The 17,993-nt window shown below is 47.3% G+C and overlaps 1 protein-coding gene across 1 annotated transcript; it reads right to left on the bottom strand.

The window, feature by feature from the left end:
- Window positions 1-5,806: 5,806 nt before the first annotated feature.
- LOC109428578 (complex I assembly factor ACAD9, mitochondrial-like) lies at window positions 5,807-8,072 on the bottom strand. Its single transcript, XM_062844378.1, has 4 exons — window positions 7,083-8,072; window positions 6,832-6,994; window positions 6,444-6,768; window positions 5,807-6,386 (listed from the first exon to the last, which is right to left on the bottom strand). The coding sequence occupies exons 1-4, from the start codon at window positions 7,969-7,971 to the stop codon at window positions 5,862-5,864; spliced, it is 1,902 nt and encodes a 633-aa protein (XP_062700362.1). The 5' UTR covers window positions 7,972-8,072; the 3' UTR covers window positions 5,807-5,861.
- Window positions 8,073-17,993: the final 9,921 nt, after the last annotated feature.

Here is a 17,993-nt window from a genome sequence, read left to right as displayed (position 1 = left end):
GTAACCCCAAGTATACGAATTCTTCAACCGCCTCGATTTCATCACCGTCGATAGAAATTCGGGCTGGCGGGCGCTGTGATTCCTCCCTGGAGCCTTTTGTCATCATGTACTTTGTCTTTGACACATTGATGACTAATCCGATTCGCCTGGTTTCACTCTTTAGTCGGATGTACGTTTCCGCCATTGTCTCAAATTTACGAGCTATGATATCAATTTCAAGCAGCTGAACGGACTTCGTGAAAATCGTTCCACTCGTGTTTATTCCCGCTCTCCTTATTACACCCTCTAAAGCAATGTTGAACAGCAAGCACGAAATACCATTACCTTGCCGTAACCCTCTGCGAGATTCGAAGGGACTCGAGAGTGTCCTTGATACTCGAACTACGCACATCACTCGATACATCATCGCCTTGATCAATCGTATCAGTTTATCCGGGAATCTGTATTCTGCCACAGCTGGTCTCGATCGATTGTATCATACGCAGAGTCAAACTCGATGAACAAATAGTGTGTGTGCACGTTGTATTCGCGGCATTTCTGCAACACCTGGCGGATGGCGAACATCTGGTCCGTTGTAGCGCGTTCACCCATAAATCCAGCCTGATATTGCCCCACGAACTCTCTTGCAATCGGTGATAGACGGCGGCATAAAATTTGAGAGAGTATCTTGTAGGCAGCGCTTACTAGTGTGATCGCGCGGTAGTTCCCGCAATCCAACTTGTCGCCCTTTTTGTAGATGGGACACACGATACCTTCCATCCATTCCTCCGGTAATACTTCCTCCTCCCAAATCTTGGTAATGACCCAGTGTAGTGCTCTCACCAGTGCTTCTCCACCGTATTTTAGAAGCTCGCTTGGTAGTTGATCTGCTCCAGCGGCTTTGTTGTTTTTCAACCGGCCAACCTCCTCCTCAATCTCTTGGAGGTTAGGGGCCGGAAGTCTTTCGTCCTGTGCACATACTCCTAGATCGGTTACCACGCCACCTTCGGTACTTGCAACGTCGCCATTGAGGTGCTCATCGTAATGCTGCCGCCACCTCTCGACCACCTCGCTCGCTCGTGAGAATATTCCCGTGATTATCTCGGCACATGTCGGCTTGTGGCACGAAGCCTCTGTGCGAGCAGTTCAGCTTCTCGTAGAACTTTCGTGTGTCCTTAGCGCGATCTCGTTCTTCCTGCTGGCGCTTCTGCCTCCGGAAGACTGAATTCTGACTTCCGCGCCTGTTTGTAACGTGCCTTATTCGCTCTCGTACGGTGTGGCAGCATTCTCGCCCATGCTGCATTCTTCTCGTTTTTCAACTGTTCACATTCGCCGTCGTACCAGTCGTTTCTGTGATTCGGAGTCGCGAAGCCTAGTGCTGTAGCCGAGGTACTACCTATGGCGGATCGGATGTCCCTCCAGCCATCTTCAAGTGTAGCTGCGCCAAGCTGCTCTTCCGTTGGTAGGGCCACTGCTAACTGCTGCACGTAGTCTTGAGCCACTTCTACGTTACGCAGCTGCTCGATGTTGAGTCGCGGCGTTCGACTTCGACGCGTGGTGATAACTGTCGATAGTTTTGAGCGCATGCATACAGCTACTAAGTAGTGATCCGAATCTATATTCGCACTGCGGTATGTGCGGACATTGGTTATATCCGAGAAGAATTTACCGTCGATTAGAACGTGGTCGATTTGGTTTTCTGTTTGATGGTCGGGTGATCTCCAGGTGGCTTTGTGGATATCTTTGCGGGGGAAGAAGGTGCTTCGGACTACCGTACCACGGGAGGCTGCAAAGTTTACGCATCGCTGGCCGTTATCATTCGATACGGCGTGCAGGCTGTTTCGCCCGATTACCGGTCGGTACATTTCCTCCCTTCCTACCCTTCCTACATCATGTCGCCGACAACGATTTTCACGTCACGCGGCGAGCAACCATCGTATGTTTGCTCTAACTGCGCGTAGAACGCTTCTTTCTCGTCATCAGGTCTCCCTTCGTGTGGGCAGTGGACGTTGATGATGCTGTAGTTGAAGAAACGGCCCTTAACTCTTAACATGCACATCCTTGCGTTGATCGGCTGCCACCCGATCACACGTTGTCGCATCTTGCCCAACACTATAAATCCTGTTCCCAGTTCATTGGTGGTGCCACAGCTTTGGTAGAAGGTAGCCGCTCGATGCCCGCTTTTTCACACTTTCTGTCCAGTCCTACAAAGTTCCTGCAACTCCACGATGTCGAAGTTGCGGGGATGTAGTTCGTCGTAAATTATCCTGTCACATCCTGCGAAACCTAGTGACTTGCAATTCCTTGTTCCAAGTTTCCAATCGTAGTCCTTATTTTGTCGCGCGGGTCTTTGCCGATTGTATCGAGTCGTATTTTCTCCTATGTTATTCGCAATGGGGATTTTTACGGGTGGCTTATTGGGCCTACGCCAACACTCCTGTCTCGCCGGAGGGCCATCGTGCCAGTTCTGTTTAACGTCCCACCCAACACTGGGACGACCACGCTGATGGGGCTACCACCTTGGATCTAGCTGGGCGTGGTGCAGCGTTTCTTATTCAGCCGCTGGATGCCAGAACAGACGCTGTTTGAGCCGCACCTCCTTGGTGAACAGATGCTCGGGTCGTACCTCCTCAATCTAGCTGAAGTCAGAAGGACAACAGTGCCCAGGCTGCACTACCAGCTAAGCACACAACTCTTAGCTGGCGGTCTTTGTCATCGTTTGACCCGTGGAAGCATGAGGTAGGAACTTGTGAGGACCAGAGCTATGTTGGACGCTCTCCTTATCGACTCACCGTTTTGCAGCCCAGGACATCCTGTCTACCATAATTCCAATGCATTGATATAGGCCGTGTTGGGGGCCTGGTTTGAACCGTTTGAACGGATCTTGATGGTAGCCGTGTTCACGAAATCTGCTATTGCAGCTTCCGACTTCTTCTTGTGGAATACACGACGGTGTATGATTGTCGATCCTCCTTCCTCGGAAATGGCAGCCGTTCATTCCCAACAAACAATTTAGCTGTACAAGAGTGGAACAAACCACTTTGAAGCAAACTTTAGCTGAAGAAACTGTTATACAGCTAGTTCTGTTTCTTGGGTTGTCCACTGCTTAATACCCCGGACAGACATGTGATACGAGTGTGATTCCTGTACAACGGTACGCAGTGTCAAGAAAATTTTAGCAAGACTGACTTGAACTGAGAGAATTTTCAGTATGGCACTCATTTCAAGCGCAATTGTACAGTGATTCTTGTATCACATGTGTGTCATAAGTATAAAGGCAAGACAGATACAGCGAGAGTAACTCTGTTATCGAAGTGTTGCTCAGAATTCCTCTGGATAGTTCTGGATTACTCTGGTTTTCCAGTGAAAAATCGAGCAGTCTTGCCCGATTTCCCGCTTTGTAGACACGTTTCTGAATGGATTCAAACAAAAAGAGTTACTCACGATTGCTCAGAGTTGCTCCAGATTTTACATTGTCTTGTCCCTAGTCCACTGCATTCTTTATGATTGCTCACGCAAACGAATTCTGAACTTTTGACGAGTTATTTTTTTATTTTATTTTATTGATGCACAAGGGGGTCATAGGGCCAAGTCTCCAATGCAAGTCCGAGAACTCGCATTGTCCATAATACACCTTTGAATTTGGGAGTAGGCATAGCAACCTCTTTAGCTCTGCGGCTTTTAAGTTTTGCGTGGCCTTAAGGATTGGGAAAGGTGGGAAATCGATGTGGTGTATTGAGCTGTAAGAGAATGTGTTTTTAGTTAAATGGTCAACGTAATTTACCTTTGGATCGCTTGTTTGGGGTAAGCGTTTTGAACATACTGGTTTTGCTGGGTTGCTCTTTCCTATTTTCGTTCGAATGTGTTGTTTTATGTGGTAGGAAGTTGTGATTAAATTTTGGTTATGTTCTTGAAATGCTGCTTCGTCCTCATCGCCATCTCCATCGAAATACGATAAGCCTATGTTTGCCTATTTGCTGTCTGCGGTTTCTAGCAAATCGTCTTCGTAGTCCAACTTCACCATCTCCTGCTACAATCGCTTCGTCGCTTTCTTAAATTCGGCTGTCATTACCAATGTCCTTCCAATTCCAACGAACATCCGTCCATATCCACCTCTTGTCTACCGCTGGATTTCCACGTGAAATAAGGTCTTTCAACTTTTCTCCGGGATTTTGTAGATTAGTGCTTCATGCATGCTTCCTTTCCTGAGACTTCGGAGCACGTCTTAGACATGGCTGAGTAAAAACAATGTTCATCTCCAGCGATATTTTTAACCAGCATCGCACCACCGTCGTATTGCATTACTTCCATTTTTCACTGCTATCCCTGCTTACTGCTATCACTCATGATACTCAGATACATGAAAATATAAAAGAAATGTTAGTAGCGCTTTTGGTGATACTTTCACGACGGCCATTCAGAATGGTTCAACGGATACAGATGCGAAGATCATCCCTGCTGACTAGCAGCGTTCATCAAACTCAGTTGAAGATGAAACTTAAAATATACGAACACGAAGAGCAACGAATAGACGAACGCGAATATTCTAAAAAAAAAAGAATGATCTTCCATCCGATCTTCAAGTGATCCTCACAAGCAACATCTTTCGTTCAGGCACTTTTGAATGTCCGTATGCAACTTGTTCTCACAAGAAATCTGCCTCGACCAAGTTGGCAGAACGCGCCCATACCCCTTTCTGAACCGAAGGGCAGGGGCAAACGAATTCTGAACTTTCGACGAGTTTGGCCAATATATACCGCAGGGCAGTCTTGGCACGAGATTTCATATACCTATTTCAGATTTTTCCTCAGATGCCACTCTGTTCTTAAGGATGCACAAGTGGTCTTTCAGGGTGTTTCCTCTTTTGTATACTACGCAAAAACCGTAGCTTTTCAGGACAGCTTGAACTGGGTTCGTCAATTTAGGGTAAAACGGAAGGCTTATTTATCTTCTGGGTTTCTTCTTTCTCCGAACGAAAAGTTGTTGCATTCAGTCTGTGCTTTTTTTCTTTGGTGTTTACGAAAGTTTTGTTCTCGAACGCCTTTCCATATCCGTTCACCGCCATGATTTATGAGTTCATATCCCTCTCCGCTACGGAATCGTCCTTCTACAACGGAATACTGAAGAGTCGATGAACTATATAATGGAATGCTGCTTGTTTTTGGGACTAGCTTACCGCATTCTCAATGTACACAGTTCGAGAGCTCTCAACTTTAGTAAGGTCAATAACGGCGCCGGCCACGTCCTTAAGGTCATCGAGGATTGGAAGGAATGTTAGTAAGACAAACGTTTTCTACAGAGACCGAGAATCTCCATCTCCACGTTTGTCTCAGGAAGGAATTTTTGTTAGTAGGGTAGGGCACATTGTCAGATCTAGGAGTCACCTATGGTTGGTGATAGACAATCGAATATTTTCCACGTGGAAACAAACGAAAATCCTTTAGCGCCTCTCCACCATGAGCGAAACTACGGATTTTTGTCAGGGGGTGCCCTACAAACAAATATTGATTCGTTCAGCCACAAATTATGTCGTTATAGCATACTCACCATAACACGGCTTAGATATAACACCGATCTGGATGTGTTTTCGCTCCATGCCATTACTTTTTGTCACCGATGTCGTGGTTATCATTCGGTTGAGCGCGGGAACACTGGTGCCGTACACGAAAATTGACAAACTCCTTATTCTAATGGAAGCGAGAGCAATGCAAAAGAGTTCGTTCATAAACTACGTAGATTGTTAGGGAGTGGGCTACATTTGGTACAAATGGCCATCCTGCAATCCAAGTGAGTACAAGGCATTTCGGAACATCAACAATTCCTCAAGTTGATTTTGGCTAACAAAATTTACAATGTACACCTACATTTCCATACTTAACACCCTAGAAATTCTTCGTCAGCGGATGCTCGAAGAAGTACTCCTTCTGCTTGTACAAATACCGCGAAAGAGACAAATAATTCGCATCCGTGGTAATAAACTGTCCCTGTTCGAGCTGCTTGGCCAACACCCGAACCTTCTCGCTGCCCTCATGGCAGAACGTGTTGGCCAGATAGATCTCCTGCTCGGCATGGCGCAACCCTATGCAGTACGCCCGGGAAGCCCGGGCCGCCGTCGCCAGCATGGCATAGATCAGCACCGCCATGTCGGCCACCCGGATCAGTTCGATGTGGCGGCCGACTACCTCGCTACCGTGCCGCGACAGAACACACTCCGTGGCCAATCGCAACCGCTGGATGGAGAACTCGATCCAGTGGGCGGCCGGATCCAACGAGGGATGCAAAAAGTGCTCCAGGTTGACGAACTGCTTCGGGCTGTCGATGGTGTTCTTTTCGAACATTTTCGATATCACGTGCGACGGGTTCATGGCCGGGTTGCGGTCCTTGCGTATCGTTTCGTGCGTTGCCATCTGAAGATTGAATCGAAATGAGTGATACATATAGTAATAGCACAGTTCCGAACCTACCCCAGCGTGCTGCAGACCACTAAGGGCAACGAAGAACTTCACGGAATCAATGGTTTCGCTTTGCCCGAAGAACTGCACCGAGTTGCGGAAAAGTGCTTCCAGAGGATGTCCCTTGGTGAGAGCCTGAAGGCCAACGAACCGCAGCGGCTGGATGGCCATCTCCATCAACTTTTCGGCGGTGAAAGCCTTCGTGATGGCCGCTTCCATATCTGCGTCTTGCCCGACGAAGTCGTCCAGCAGACCGGTCGTCAGATAGATCATGCTCTCGGCGGCATAGATGGAGCATGCCGATTTGGCCAGTTCTTCGCCAACGTTCTCAATGTCCCTGGGAAGAGATAAAGCCTGTTTTAAAACTAAGACGCGCGCACGATGTTGTATTCGCTCTTACATGATGTGACCTCCGCCAGTTTTTGTTTCGATGCAGTGCTTGATAAGGCTATTTAGGAACTGCTTCATAAGCTGGACTCCCAACACGCTGGTTTGAACACGTGTGGATTTCAGAAGCTCTACGAGTACTTCAGCCCCGCTACCCTCGGTTCCCACAATGTTTTCTGTAAAATAACATAAAATCAGGAAATACCTCCAAAATCTCTAAGAAACTTTTTTCAGAAACAATACCCCGGACTCCTAATAACTTACCACTTCCCATTTCGACGTTCTCGAAGCTCACCGTCACCTGTTTCACGTCCTCCAGTCCGAACGTTTCCGTGGCTTCGGTCTTCTTGATACCCTTCGCTTGGGCATCCACCAGGAACGCCGTTATGGTGGTATCCTGAGCATTCATCTGTTCCATGGCCTTCGTCGACGCCAGCACCAGCAGATATCCGGCCTTGTCCCCATTAATCACAAACGACTTGGTCCCGTTTAGCAGCCACTGATTACGATCCGCATCCTGCGAGGCAATGGTGCTGAACATCGTCCCACAGGGAGCTTCCTCTTCGAACAGGGCACTGGCGACTGTCGAGTTCCCACTGCTCAACGCTTCCAGACAGCTGTCCTTCAGTCGATCCGAACCAAACCGGTTCAGCAACTGAACGATGGCGTTGTGCTGGCCGGCGATCAACCCGATTGCAAAATCCTTTGACCCGACCAGTTCGTTAAAATAGGCCAGCTCGGTCTCGATCAGCTGCTTTCCGCCGTGGTTCAACGGAGACTGCAGACCGAACACCCCGGCTTGCCGAAGTTTCTCCGCTAGGCTCTCTTTGGATTCACCGCTTTTGACGACTGCCTCCAAGGTGTCCCGCTCGGCGACCACCCGCGATTGCTCGTCCCGATTGAGCGATTCCGGATACACCAGCAAGTCGGTGTCCACCACTCCGATGAACATGTTCTTCATAAAGGGAGTGCGCTTCTCCAGCCTGTGGTGGCTCGGTTTGGTGCTGATCTTGATGCCACCGGAGTCGAACTCATCGTCCGGTTGCTTCTCTGACGGCACCGAAGAGGATTTCCAACGAGAGGATACCGCTGGAAGCAGGGTACGATTGAGCGCAAACCGTGCCACTAAACTGTGCCTTGGAATGGATAGCATTGCAGGTGGAATAAATGCGAAAAATTGATCCGATTTCACAAATTATCACGGCAAAATGTTACTCAATCACTAGCTGAACACCGATAACAACAAATCGCTGTCAAAACACGCAAGCACGCTTGCGACGCACATGGATGTTCAAAAGATTTGGTACCCGCGGAAGGGATAGGAAACCACATAATTTTGTGCGCGTCTCGCATAGTTTTTAAAAAGGATATCAGCTGTGTTAGCTCTCAGGCTCAAATCTCTGGAAATTCATTAATATGTTTGAGATTGCAAGTATCAGTATAAAGGCTCAAGAATGAAAAACAAATTACATAAGGGTTCTTTTGGATTAAATAAAAAAAGCCTTGAAATTAAATACAAAACCCATACATTTCTGAATATACCTAGAGTCGCCCTTTTCAAATGCTATGCGAGATGTATTACTTTTGCTCTGGCGTCGCGACGTCAGCGTCGTTATTCGTCGCATGCACGCTCGACGCTCGCTCCGAATCGGACCGCGACGCCCCGACAACGTGCACTGAACAAAAATCCCCGCCAAAAATTGTATGAAAATTGCCTCATCCGAGCCCCATGCCTATGGTCGCTGAATCTTCGTTACAACCGTTACCATGACCATGGTAAAGTCAAACGGCAGCGAAAATTTAATGTGAAAAAAGTCGATTTTCAAAAGTTTTACGAATAGTTTTACAAAACGCAATGGAATATAAGTGCAAAATTCAATAGTTTCGTTGTGGATAAAATCACTTGCGTGAAGCGAAATCAGCAGAACAAGAGTCCGCAAACACGCAGTTCCCGAATCCGTAAATTTATCGCCAGGTGAGTTTTTTGGGTTATGTAGTGAATGTAGGGTGAAATGGGCATCCTATGCGTTTTTGATCGTTTGCAGTGGAAATTTTCAGGCACACAGTCAAACAGACGCAACACTTCCAGGTGTAGGAAAATCATCCAGGATTTCAACCGGCGCTCTTCCAGGGAATTCTTTCAGGTTTTCCCTGTCAATTCGTTCAGGAGTTTTCTGGGAAAGGGAACGTCCATAAATTACGTCACGCTTTGAGGGGGGAGGGGGGTTGAGCAAAGTGTGACAATTCATACAAAAAAATCAGAGGTCTCATACAAAAAGTATGACATAAAGGGGAGGGAGGGGTTGAAAATGAACAATTTTTGCGTGACGTAATTTATGGACGCTCCCAAATATCTGATTTTTCTGCAAAAGCACCTCCAGAATTACTCCAAAAATTTCTGGAGGAATTCTTCGGGAACTCCCCCTGGAGCTTCCCGAAAATTCCTTTTTGCAGTTCCTCCCGGAAATTCCTCCAGGAAAGTCTTCCCCGGAGATTTCTCCTGAAGTTTCTCGAAAATATCTTCAAGTCTTCCTCAAGAATTCCTCAAGATCCTCAAGAGCTTCTCCAGGAGTTACTCGGAAATCCTTCCAGGAATTCCTGTTCAATACCTTCATGATTTTCATTGATGTGATGGTTCCTCCAGTAAATAATTCCCCGGAAATTCCTCTTGAAGTTTCCCAGGAATTGCTGCAAGAGTTGCTCTGCAGGAGTTCATCTGGAATTTATCCAAAGAATATTCGGAAATTTCTTAAGGAGTTCCCCGAGAATTGCTCCATGAGTTTCTTGAGAATTCTTTCGGGAGTTCTTCGAGAGTTCCTCGGAAATGATTCCGGGAGTTCTCCGACAATTTCTGCAGGAGTTCTCCGGGAATTACAGGATTTTCTCCGCCTTTTAGTTCCTCAGAAATTACTACCTAAGAGATTCTAAGATATTTTTCCAATACTTCCTCGGGAATTCTTCAAGAGCAGGCCCGCTGAATATCAGTCTCAGTGCCTGTTTTTTAGCTGAAAACGAATGGCTGCGGCGGTCGTTTTCAGTTCCTCGATGTGAGAACTGACAGAGTCCGAGAGCTCCATTCGTGGGCGCCAAACCGAGTTCAATTCCAAATCATCCACACACTGCTCATGCTCACAGGCCATTCGTCTCAAGCGGTGGCTTGTGAGAGTGAGTACCCTATACTTTACCACGGGTTAAAACACTCAACTACAGAAAATTGAATGGAAATTTACACGCTAACTCACACCGACACAGCGGCTGTGTTGGTCGCTCTCAAATCGACCCTCTTTACATGCCGCACATTTTGTGTGTTGCATGGGTCGTACTCATTCATGTGTTCGGGTGCATGAAGCCTTCCCATGTGCGGGAAACACACATTTTTTGGAACGGCTGGAATATGGAATCCGATTCCATGTTTGTTTTGTTTTTGAGCAATTCAAAAAATCATGTCATTTTCATGATTTTCAGAGATTTTTTCGATCGAACAGCTGAAGCAGATGGAAATGCGACAAAAACATTTCCATTTCCATCTGCTTTCCAGCTCTTCGATGGAAAAAATCCCGAAAATCCACCTCATGTTTACATGTGCCAAACTGTTTGGTCGCGGCTCGGGAGACGTTTGTGTAGGAGGAATTACTGAAGGGCGCTGACGCCCTGACGATAGCTGTCAAACAGCGGAAGAGAAAAAACAATCTTACCAACCTTTGTAACTTGTTCCGATTAATAAAGTTAATGCGTAGTAGCAAACACGTTCTATTCGCTCGCGTCTTTTTGTAGTCCGATTCCGAATCGTATTTTCGACTAGTAATCGCCTTTATTTCGTTCTATGGCCATTTCCTTCCGATAGGTTATGGGCCCAGGCGTGAACCGGTAAAATTTCAGTTGGTTCGGAGCGAAAAATAGTGATTTTTCTCGTTTCTCGTCGCGGCGCGTGTTTCGGCTGGTGTTTGGCGTGTGCAGGAGCTGACCCGACCGGCGTTTTGGTCTTTGTTGTGGAGGTGGAGCTATAATCACCGACAGCGGAATGGCGGATCCCGGAAGGTTTTCCATCGCCAAGCTGGGAAACAACAATTATGCGGCATGGAAATTCCAGATGCAAATGTTCCTGGTTCGCGAGGAGCTCTGGAATGTAGTGTCGGAGGCCACACCAGCAGCCCCAGCGGAGTCGTGGCACAAGGCGGACAATAAGGCCCTGGCAACGATTGCGTTGAGCATTGAGCAAAGTCAATACCCGCTCATAAAGGATTGCAACACAGCAAAGGAGGTGTGGGAGGCACTAAAGCAGTATGTACCATGAAAAAACAACTGCTGCGTCTCAACTATCGCTTCTTATTCGGCTGTGTGACGCGAAGGTAGGCGAAGAAGGAGATGTTGAGAAGCACCTACTGGACATGGATGTGCTTTTCGAACAACTGCAGAGTGCAGGAATGGAGTTGGCAGAAAAAATTGCAAATTGCAATGGTTCTCCGTAGTATGCCGGAGTCATATCACTTCCTGGCTTCAACTCTGGAAGCACGTCCGGATCAGGACGTGACTATGGGATTAGTTCGATCGAAACTACTCGACGAGTACCGTAAGCGTGCAGAACGTAGAGGACCAGCAGCAGGAGAAGAGCAGGTGCTGAAGGCGGATGTGAGCAAGCAGAAGGTGTGCTTCTTCTGTGGCAAGCCAGGCCACTACAAGAGGGACTGCAGGAAGCTTCTCGCACTGAAGGAGAAGCGCAACGACAGCGAATCCGTCGGGAACAAAACTGTGGCGAGGAAGAAGAAACATGCAAAGCAGGCTAAGGAAACAACTTGTGATGCTGTGAGTTTTTCGGCTCGTGAGAAGGATGACGCGGTTGTTGCGAAGGTGAGACCTCATTCGTGGACAATAGACAGCGGTGCATCCTGCCACATGACCAGCTGTGCGGAATTTTTTGGTAAGCTGGAAGAATCTCCGGTGACCACTGTGATGATGGCGGATGGCAATCGAGCCAAATCAAGTGGTGCTGGATGTGGAACAATTAGAACCATCGACGGAACAGGTAAGCCCATGAATATACAGCTCAACAATGTTTTGTTTGTACCGGATTTGGATGGCGGATTGCTATCGGTTAGCAAGATAGTTGAAAATGGTTTCGACGTCAAGTTCAACAGAGGTGGCGTTGAAATTATGGATTCGACTGGAAGGATTATCGCGCTTGGAGAGATGAATGGTGGGCTGTACGTTCTAAAGGAGGCTCGGCAAAAGGCACTTGCTGCGGGTACGTGCCACACCGTCAACTGCCAGCACACTTGGCATCGTCGGTTGGGGCACCGCGACCCCGCCGTCCTGGACAGAATCCGGAAAGAAGATCTGGTTGCTGGTGTCAAAGTCGTTGATTGTGGATCGAGGGCCGTATGCGAATGCTGCCTGGAGGGGAAGATGGCACGCCAGCCGTTCCCTCAGCAAGCGGAGAAAAGAACTACCCGACCGTTACAGTTGGTCCATACAGACCTGTGTGGACCGATGCAGAACGTCACCCCGGGAGGCAACAAATATTTTATGGCAATCATCGACGATTTCAGTAGGTATGTCGTTCTGTACCTTCTGAAGGACAAATCCGAGGCTAAAGCGTGCATCATAAACTATGTTCGTTTTACGGAGAACCAGTTCGGCAGGAAACCAGCAATCATTCGTTCCGATCGCGGCGGCGAATTTGTGAATAAGGAGCTGGAGCAGTTCTACCGTTCGGAGGGAATCCAGTCGCAACTGACCGCCGGCTATTCTCCTCAGCAGAATGGGGTGGCGGAGCGGCGCAATCGGTACTTGAAAGAAATGTCAGTCTGTATGCTACTCGACGCTGGATTGGAGAAGTGCTTCTGGGGCGAGGCGGTAGCAACAGCGGCTTTCATTCAAAACCGTCTCCCGTCACGCTCGATTAGTAAAACTCCGTATGAGTTATGGACAGGACGCAAACCGGATCTTGGCAACATGAAGATTTTTGGCTGTGAAGCTTACGTCCACGTGCCGGACGTCAAGCGCCGTAAGCTCGACAGTAAAGCCAAAAAACTGGTTTTTGTGGGCTATGACTGCAAGGCGAAGGCGTATCGTTTTCTCGACAAGGCGAAGAGTAAAATCATCATCAGCCGAGATGCTCGGTTCCTGGAAGTGGGTCCCGAGATGCAGGAGGAGAAAATTACGGTCATTCCGGATCTTGAAACCAAGCCACAGGATTGCACCGAGAAGAAACAGGAAGTAATTTTTCTGGATTCAGCTGCGGATACCGAGTCGGATAAAGAGGATTGGAGCAGCATTGTGGATGAGTCTGAATTCGAGGGATACTTTTCGGATATTGACAACGGGTTTGAAGGCGAAAATCTAAATCCAGCCGGAAGAGAGCAACGTGTGCGGCAACGTCGGCGCCCAAGAAGGTTCGACGATTTCGTGGTAGGTGTTGCTAAAGTGGTGGACAAGGAGCCGTCAACTCATAAGGAAGCAGCCAGCTGTCCAGATAAAGAAAGGTGGTTGGATGCAATGAAGGAGGAGTACAGGTCTCATCTGTCACGTGGAACGTGGTCTCTTGTGCCACCACCACCGGATCGTCCAATCATCGGATCAAGGTGGGTGTTTCAACGAAAGAAGGACACGTTTGGACAAACCGTGCGCTATAAGGCACGATTTGTGGCCCAAGGCTATTCTCAGCAATATGGATTGGATTTTGGAGAAGTCTTTGCACCCGTGGCAATGCAGTCGACGTTTAGGGTACTGTTGACTATCGCCGGACAACGGAAACTCGAGGTTAGACATGTCGACGTGAAAAGTGCCTACCTAAATGGAAAGCTGGAGGAAGATATTTATGTTCGACAACCTAGAGGATTCGAGGAACCGGGAAAAGAGGAGTACGTGTGCAAGCTCCACAAGAGCCTTTACGGCTTGAAGCAAAGTGCAAGGGTTTGGAATACTACAGTGAAGACTGTTCTGTCGAAACTGGGTTTCCAACAGTCGTTGTCTGATCCCTGTCTTTTCATGAAACGTTTGCCAAGTGGTGAGTGGATGTACTTGCTAATTTATGTCGATGATATGATCATTGTATGCAAAGATGCTGAGCAGATTACGATTCTTGAAAAGAAGTTACAGCGTGAATTCGATATCTCAATACTTGGTAACGTCAGTCAGTTCCTTGGGATAAAAGTCAGCAAAGACAATGATGGATTCTACCGTTTAAGCCAGAAGACTTTTATTCGAGAAATAGCTAATCGTTTTGGATTGGATGGAGCGAAGAAGTCGAACGTACCATTAGATGCTGGGTATTTCAAGCAGACTAATGGCGACGTTCTACCGGATAACAAACAATTTCACAGTTTGGTTGGTGCCCTGCTGTATGTGGCTACAAATACGAGACCAGACATCGCGGCTGCTATTTCGATTTTGAGCCGAAAGACAAGTACCCCAACGCAGCATGACTGGACAGAGCTCAAACGCGTTGTCCGGTATTTGATCAGCACTGAGGACTACGAGCTGAAGTTAGGCGTTCAACAAACCGGTGATATGATCCTCGTCGGCTACAGTGATGCTGATTGGGCCGGCGATAGATCGGACAGAAAATCAACGAGTGGTTTTGTGTTTCTCTTCGGCGGAGCTCCTGTAGTCTGGGCCAGCAGGAAGCAAGGATGCGTTACAACATCAACCATGGAAGCTGAATACTTGGCTTTATCAGATGCGGCACAGGAGGTAGTATGGCTGCGGCGTTTGCTTGGTGAGTTAGGTGAGGAGCAGCGACGGCCGACTACGATAAATGAAGACAACCGTAGTTGCATTGACTTCGTGGCCTTAGATCGTCTGAACAAACGAAGCAAGCATATAGACACCAAGTTCCATCATGCCAAGGATCTATGCGCTAAGGGAGTCATACAGCTATGCTACTGTTCAACCAATGAAATGATCGCCGACATCTTTACTAAGCCTTTGGGACCAAACAACATAGGCGAAACTACTGGGGGTGCCGGGGGTGCCGGGGGTGCCAGGCACCCCCTAGAATTTCAATGCATTGCTGTAAGGTATGGGGCGATGAATTATGATTGGATGAACTAATGAATATCTGTTCCTAGTGCACCCCCTGGCAAGAATCAGTAGTTTCGCCCATGCCAAACAAGATCAAATATTTCGCGGGAGCTTTAGGGCTTGTCGCACCGGAGTGATACCGGAAATGCAGTTCGTCAGCGAGGAGGAGTGTAGGAGGAATTACTGAAGGGCGCTGACGCCCTGACGATAGCTGTCAAACAGCGGAAGAGAAAAAACAATCTTACCAACCTTTGTAACTTGTTCCGATTAATAAAGTTAATGTGTAGTAGCAAACACGTTCTATTCGCTCGCGTCTTTTTGTAGTCCGATTCCGAATCGTATTTTCGACTAGTAATCGCCTTTATTTCGTTCTATGGCCATTTCCTTCCGATAGTTTGACTGTTCCGTTTCCACCGAGCCGCACAAAAATGAGTATGAGGCCGGGAACACATGGAATGTGTGTGGCGCGCACACATTTTAAACACATTCGGTCATTTGTGCATGTGTTGCAGCGCTCTGTGCGTTGCCAACACAGCCGATGAGCGAGAAAAAAATAGCGTGTAGCCCTGTCAGCTCTCGCTTTCAGCACGCTGCGTGCGAGTGTGAGTACCTATTTCATTTCGCTCCCGTGTTGCTGATCGGAAAGCAACATTGACAGGAAAACCAAAACGGAGGAAATGCAAAAAAGCAAAATATAGCTATCATAAAGGCCTGCAAAACGGTGAGTCGATAAGGAGAGTGTCCAACATAGCTCTGGTCCTCACAAGTTCCTACACTGAAGATAATATCCGTATACCTTTTATGTGTGAGACTACATATTTTTTTGCAATAGGACTTCATAATTAAAAGTTATGTGTGGGTACATAAAACATATTCGATTTGACACAAATAAAAATCATGATCAAAACCAAAATGAAACATATTTATCAAGATAATGAAACTTATTTGTGAGTATTATGACATTCATAGCCCGTGCTCTAATAATCAATATTGGTGTAATTCAAATAAAATCACTATTTTTTGTTATCATCTACTAATTAAATTTTACCAATTCCAAAACAAAACAAAAGTGGTTCTTGATTACTTTTTATTGCGCGTATTATTCCATCTACGTATCTAGTTTTATGCATGGTAAACTATGCAAAAATTACTTCGTTCGAACGGATCAGTACACCACGAAAAAATGATCTTCCGGAATTCCTCCTGCGGGCGAGCTTGCGGGACATAGTATGCCTCCATGATCCACGTTCCGAGAGTTGATTTATTACATCGAACGGCACACGGTGGGACGAGTGCACCGCGGTGAGGATCCGGAAAATCATGCTTTGCGCCCCAGCTTTTTGCCACCACATCCCGGCCATTCTCTAGTTCTCGGTTTGAAAGCCGACTGCAGTTTGTTCGGCAAAGGCTGAAAACTCACAAGAACGTCGATTGCGGCTGTATCACTCACATTTCGTTTGGAGGAGTAGATACCTTGTCCGGATGGTTTCTGCAGGTTTCCGACGGATCTTTCAGCGTATCCCTGTATAACAAAGTTATAATTGCTTTTCTTTTTAATTTTTATTGTAATACTTACTTTTTTCGTTGCTATGAAAAAGAATCAGCCGAAAGCGAAAGCTTCTCAAACAATCAGGCGGAGGATTTGTTGTCACGGCTCAGGCGGTCACGAATCTGATCATGACCGTTGCAATTTGGTTCAAATTCTTGACTGAGCCAAACTTAGAAGTTATAAGTGAACTTCTATGATTTTTGACTATAACTACCACACTTATAATTCGTATGTTCGCGCAAACATAAAAGTAAAACATCTCCTCATGATGTTTATATTCGCAAACATAAAAACAATTCTCGGGAAGTCTTATGAATTATAAGGGTGCTAGCTACATAAAGTTAAAGTTTGCAATTTTATCAATGTACCTCATGCTTCCACGGGTCAAACGATGACAAAGACCGCCAGCTAAGAGTTGTGTGCTTAGCTGGTAGTGCAGCCTGGGCACTGTTGTCCTTCTGACTTCAGCTAGATTGAGGAGGTACGTCCCGAGCGTCTGTTCACCAAGGAGGTGCGGCTCAAACAGCGTCTGTTCTGGCATCCAGCGGCTGAGTATGAAATGCTGTATTGCGTCAGCTATACCTAAGAAGGCAGCCCCTTCAACGCAATGTAGGCAGCGCGGCCCCGGTAAGGTAGCCTGCTGAAAACCTTCAAACACCCAGAAAAGCAATAGTAGAGTAAACGGATTGATTTAACGGCAACAGACCCGGCAACGAATAAAGGACAACGATTGGAAAGTCGGATCTTGGAACGTGAGAACTTTGAATGAACCCGCACGTGTTGGGCTCCTGGCTCGTGAACTGCAGAATGTCGGCGTTAATGTGGCCGCTATCCAGGAGATACGCTGGCCCAAAACTGGAGAACGCGAATTCCGAGCGGTGGATCCCATCGCCAACACTTCATTCAAGTACCACATCTACTACAGCGGCGGCGATAAGGCAGAACGCGGAGTTGGCTTTATAGTGATCGGGAAGCAGATGAAGCGAGTTATTCGGTGGAAACCGATAAGCGACCGGAAAAAGCGCAGTAGGCGTTGCCGCTGACGGTTTGTCCGGTGCTGCGCCATCCGGATCGTTCTTCCGCGGGTGAGAAAGTGGCAATGATTGGTCGGCGTCGGTGGTGTAGTGGTAAGCGTGGTTGCCTCTCACCCCAGTTGGTCGGGGTTCAATTCCCGTCGACGCCGATGGGATTTTCTGAGACATAAAATCCGTGATCACGCCTTCCCTCGGATAGGAAGTAAAGCCGTAGGTCCCGGCCCATGTGTTGATGGGTTCGATATGTAGGGTCCTCAGGTGTGGTGGCTGTCTCCCTGGGGCGTCGGAATTTAAGGCTTAGCTCCTAGACCCAGCCGACGTAAAACACAACTGGCGCCGAACGGTGTTAGTTGGCCAGAAAGAAGAAGAAGAAGGCAATGATTGATTTTGCGAAGATTTGTGAGAGATTCGGCAGGTGCTACGCCTCAAGTATTGAAAATTTCGACTCCAGTCCATATTTTAAGATAGAAAGTGCTGAATATTTTGATTGCGAAAATGAAAGTGCGTTCTAATAAAAAGTTTTCTTCGCTGCCCTTTTTTTCGCGATTTCGTGGCGTGACAGCCGGTACT

Source organism: Aedes albopictus, chromosome 1, assembly GCF_035046485.1.
Source record: "Aedes albopictus strain Foshan chromosome 1, AalbF5, whole genome shotgun sequence".
Taxonomy (NCBI): domain Eukaryota; kingdom Metazoa; phylum Arthropoda; class Insecta; order Diptera; family Culicidae; genus Aedes; species Aedes albopictus.
Note: the sequence above shows the minus strand (reverse complement) of the source record. Positions and strands in the feature narration are given on the sequence as shown.